This window comes from Silurus aristotelis (genome assembly GCF_946808225.1).
Source record: "Silurus aristotelis genome assembly, chromosome: 22".
Lineage (NCBI taxonomy): Eukaryota > Metazoa > Chordata > Actinopteri > Siluriformes > Siluridae > Silurus > Silurus aristotelis.
Window position 1 is genome coordinate 19,761,946 of NC_139595.1, and position 5,000 is coordinate 19,766,945.

The 5,000-nt window shown below is 41.9% G+C and overlaps 1 protein-coding gene across 1 annotated transcript in view; it reads left to right on the top strand.

Moving 5' to 3' along the window:
• crispld1b (cysteine-rich secretory protein LCCL domain containing 1b) overlaps positions 1-5,000 on the top strand; it is an 8,425-nt gene that overhangs the window by 2,707 nt on the left and 718 nt on the right. Inside the window, exons 2-14 of the mRNA XM_083525836.1 lie at positions 1-26; positions 365-497; positions 635-750; positions 866-966; positions 1,266-1,457; positions 1,713-1,773; positions 1,850-1,916; positions 2,310-2,440; positions 2,541-2,584; positions 2,720-2,792; positions 2,913-2,982; positions 3,397-3,530; positions 4,032-5,000. The exon at positions 1-26 is cut by the window's left edge and continues 93 nt beyond it; the exon at positions 4,032-5,000 is cut by the window's right edge and continues 718 nt beyond it. Of these exons, the coding sequence (XP_083381962.1) occupies positions 1-26; positions 365-497; positions 635-750; positions 866-966; positions 1,266-1,457; positions 1,713-1,773; positions 1,850-1,916; positions 2,310-2,440; positions 2,541-2,584; positions 2,720-2,792; positions 2,913-2,982; positions 3,397-3,530; positions 4,032-4,083 (1,200 nt within the window). The 3' untranslated portion in view covers positions 4,084-5,000. The remainder of the gene's footprint in view (positions 27-364; positions 498-634; positions 751-865; positions 967-1,265; positions 1,458-1,712; positions 1,774-1,849; positions 1,917-2,309; positions 2,441-2,540; positions 2,585-2,719; positions 2,793-2,912; positions 2,983-3,396; positions 3,531-4,031) is intronic.

Consider the following 5,000-nt stretch of genomic DNA (forward strand, 5'->3'; position numbering starts at 1 on the left):
CAGAACCTCGGGGTTCACTGGGGCAGGTAAACTTCAGCCCAGTCTAATAAAATACTGTATATAAAACACCAACACAAATACCCATCTGTATGGAGTAAAAAAACTCGCCTTAATGTAGAATCAGTTTAAGATTAATTAATCAATGTATCTGTTGTGTATGGTATGGTAATTATATAGTAGAGGTCGTTTAGTAGAGAAGTATAGTTAATCGCTTGAACTATCTGCAAAAATCCATACCGATAGTTTTTCCGGCTTCCGGTCCTTTGTCTTTACAAGAGTGTCCTCTAGAGGCGAATCACTGACTCTACATGCTGTTTGTTTTTACATAATATATATATAAAACCTCTTCACTTTTTTCCCGCAGAGAAAGACCTCCAACCTTTCACGTGCAGGCGTGGTATGATGAAGTTCAGCACTTCAGCTTCCCCTATCCACAGGAATGTAACCCCTACTGCCCCTACAGGTGCTCCGGACCCGTCTGTACACACTACACACAGGTACATACACACATTCACTTTTATTCAGAATATACTGTACGTGCTGTAATATAAGAGGAATTCAGGAGGTTGTGTGTTTGAGAGAATGAGCTTCGTCACATGAAAAGTCGACAAACAGAAGGGGTGTGTGTTTGCAGTTGGTTTGGGCCACCAGCAATAAAATTGGCTGTGCCATCAATGTGTGTTACAACATGAACGTGTGGGGAATGATCTGGGCCAAAGCCGTGTACCTCGTGTGTAATTACTCACCACCGTAAGTAAACACACAAATTGTAAAAAACCATTTTCTCTGCAAACAGAAAAATAAAGCATTAATGCAGAAATGAAGCGGGTTTATTGTGGTTAAAGTGATGTTGTGATGATGTCAGGGGGAACTGGTGGGGTCATGCGCCGTATAAACATGGCCGACCGTGTTCAGCGTGTCCATCCAGCTACGGAGGAGGCTGCAGGGAAAACCTCTGCTATAAAGGTACAGCAGATCTTCATCTTCACAACACCTACTGTATTATTACTGTTAAATTAACACCAAAACGTGGAATAAACACTTGTCTCAGGGAGTTTCCTCCCTCACGACATCTGGCACCTTTATTATAGATAAATTAGTTAATTAATTATTTATATTGTTAATATATTTATTTCTGTAAAGCTGTTTTGTGAATGTTCAGGATATTATGAGTGTACTGGAGTCGCCCCTGCGACACTGTTCTGACACCAGCACCCGGTCGATGCGTGATTGTGTTATGATTATCGATATATTTATGTTTTCAGATGATGGCAGTCAGAGATATTTTGCTCCAGAGACAGAGGAGAGTAACTACATTGAGCCGGAGCCGTCGCACAGCCAGTCGTCTCCACCTGCTGATCGCTCACACACACCAACACCAGCACCGACACCGGCGTCAACACCGTCACGTAACCACGGCCTGGACAGGAACGAGATCATCAGCACCGAGCAAATGTGTAAGAGCTTTTCATCCACGTTCTCACACACACACACACACACACACACACACACACACACACACACACACACACACACACTAACCTAGAGCCACATGTGGCTGAGAAATTAAGTGTCCCAATACTTTTGGCCATATCATGCTCATTCTGCGGCCCTGATAAACAGATGAAGGAATAAACAGCACTGGTTTAAATGAGAACTATAAGTGTTCACGTATAAACGTTTGGGTCGCTGTGCCTCGTCCTGTTTTGCAGCTCAGCAGGTGGAGTGCGATGTGAAGTTAAGGGATCGGTGTAAAGGAACCACCTGCAACAGGTAAACACTGTACTGACTTCTATTTATCCTTCCCTAAATTTCCTTTTGACATAACTTTCATTTATTTCATTAACAGGTACGAATGTCCACCTGGTTGTTTATACAAACACGGAAAAGTGTTGGGATCGGGAGAGTACGATGTGGTACGTCATCTAATCTACAATCACATTTATTACACACTTTCCACATTATAGAAATGAACAACAGGAAGTCAGACACTTTATTTATTTATCACTGAAGGTTTGGGTTCCTTTATATAATCATTTACACACACACACACACACACACACACACACACACACACACACACACAAACAAACAGACAAATAAATAAATATTTATAATTCACAATATTTTAGAAAATGTTATGTAATGGTAATTTATTACACTAATGATATTTTGCTATAATAAATGATCTAAATCCTTCATCAGCAGTGACTGAAAACTAAACTCAGGTAATGAAGAAACATGTATTTAATAAAATAATCTTAAACAAAAACGAACTTTTTTTGTTTTGTCGATTTTGTTCTGTTCAGCAATCCAGCATCTGTGGCGCCGCTTTGCACGCCGGGATTATAGACGACGACGGCGGCTGGCTGGACATCACCAGGGTGGGCAGACGAACACGTTTCACCGAGTCGTACCAAAACGGAGTTCAGACGCTGACGTAAGTCTCCGAGCTGCAGACGCACACACACACACACACACACACACACACACACATAAGAAAAAACCTTTTTATTTCTCTTCATTTTTTTTTTTTGCAGGAAAGAGCAGGTCGCTAACGCCTTTATTGTGTCAAAGGTACCAGGTGAGTACTCATGTCATCATGACATCATCACAACAGCATCATGACATCATCACAACAGCATCATGACATCATCACGACATCATCCTGACATCAGCTCCAGTGTGTATATGGATTTGATCTGTTTTCTCTCTGCAGTAAAAGCGATCTCCTGCGACATGACGGTGGCTCAGTACTGTCCTTTTAGAAAACCAGTCACACACTGTCCCAGGTTACTGACTTTTATTTCACGTTTCACAGATCACGTGTTTCGACACGTACAAGATAATCAGTCATGCGTGTCATTAATGATTGCTTTTCCATCATGTAAATGAACTCTTTGCTTTTCCAGGTTGTATTGTCCCCGTAATTGCCTGTACGTCAGTCACGCCCGTGTGATCGGAACACGTTACTATGCAGATGTGAGTTTTCTCTCGTGTACTTATGAAGAGTAAAAACGGATATAATGGTGATATAAAATGGATGTGATAAAATAAGCATTGGTTCCTCACTTGAACATGATCTCAGGGTGATAAGCAATGACTAAATTCATCAGTTTTGCTCTTAGACCAGAGAACCGAATCTCCAACACGTCTGTAATTAAACTGGAAACAGGATCATATCTGGTTCAGTGCAGCACATCAGGTACACGTGTTAGATGAAGGTCATGAGTCAGTAGTGAGGTCATGAATGTCCTGAATTTAGAACCAACCATGTGTGTTTTTTCTAGTAATGAAACTCATCTCTCTCCTTGTGTGTGTGTGTGTGTGTGTGTGTGTGTGTGTGTGTGTGTGTGTGTGTGTGTGTGTGTGTGTGTGTGTGTGTGTTTTAATCAGAGCTCTAGTATTTGTCGTGCTGCGATTCACGCCGGTGTGATCCAGAATGATTCGGGTGGATATCTGGACGTGATGCCGGTGGAGAAGAGACGTCACTACAGCGGCTCCAACCAGAACCGAATCACATCTGAGAGGTAACGTCTGAACGTCTGAACGTCTGACTGTTACAGAGAAAACGCCACGCGAAACATCAGATCATACTTCTAACCGTTACAAAGCGCCGACACTGGACACACGTTACACAACAGAAGACTTCACTACGTCCACGTTAGTTTAGACGTGATCGTTATCAGCGGCGTGTGGGGTTTAAAGTGAACGATCGGTTGCTATGGAAACTGTCACATATCAAAACGAGCGCATAAATATGATACTGTCAGAGCTGCTGTTCGAGAGGATGATGATGATGTCATGCTGGTTTTGGCTGAACATTAAATCAGCTGATCTCAAACTGTGTTTGTGGTCGAGGTGAAGCCTCGGGTTTGAGGAGAATTAAAGGACCACCCAGAGTACAGTGACCCCTTAGTAATAAAACATCTAACTGATGTGTGTGTGTGTGTGTGTGTGAGTGTGTGTGTGTGTGTGTGTGTTTGTACGAAAACGAAATGAACAGCCATTATTCTTTTTCCTCCCTCCAGCTTGCGGAATCCCACAGGAGGGAAAGCGTTCCGAGTTTTTGCGGTGATCTGAAGCCCCGGTCCAAGGACGCACGCCGTAAAGGAGCAAAACGGCCAACAATAACATCATCCCTCAGGCCGAGCTGAAAAATCTTTCTACGGACACAAAAAAGACTTTACTGCTAAGCGTGCGGCTGATGGACTTCAGCTTCGTGTACATGTCCTGTATAATATCACGCTGTAAATGATTCTGCAGAAGGACACAGAGGTCATGGTTTATTTCTGTCCCCTTTCCCCTTGTCAGAGTACAGTACACTAACGGCAGATAGATTTCTGGGTTTAATCGGACCTGTGTACTGTCTATTCTATTTGAAGCTGCAGCTCCGCCTCTTCTGACCTTCTGTGCCATAAACTTGCTAGCAAACATTTCAAAATGCATGCTAGTGAACTTACACAATATCGATTTCTCTCTGGCAGTTAGCCTAGCTTTATCCGAACATGTTCAACTTGTGTCACTACTGGAACGGTAACACGAGCTAAGCTAATTATCTAATAAGCCATGCTAGGATAAATAATGATCAAGTAAAAAAAAAAAACACCTTCAGACAAACACCTTCTAACTAGCATGAATGTTTTAGCTTTAAAATAGCTAATATTAGCGAGAAGCTCTGTGTTTAAGCACGTGGCTAATAATTATTTCGCTTTCTGATAGAAATAGTTTTCCAAAAAAACAGAAGAAGAAAAAACGACAGGAAATTAGCATGTCCTCTGTGTATATCGCTCTGTTCTTTTAATTATCCTTATTATTATTATGTACATAAAGGTTTCGGTTAGATAATGACCGGGTTGCCAGTTTATTAGGTATGCCTGCATTAGTCTGCATACAATCTGCTGCTTTGCACAAAAGTATTGGCACCCCTCTATATCCGTATTATTCATCAAAAGGGGGCAGCACTAAGCACATTATATCCAACCTTTGATTTTTTATTG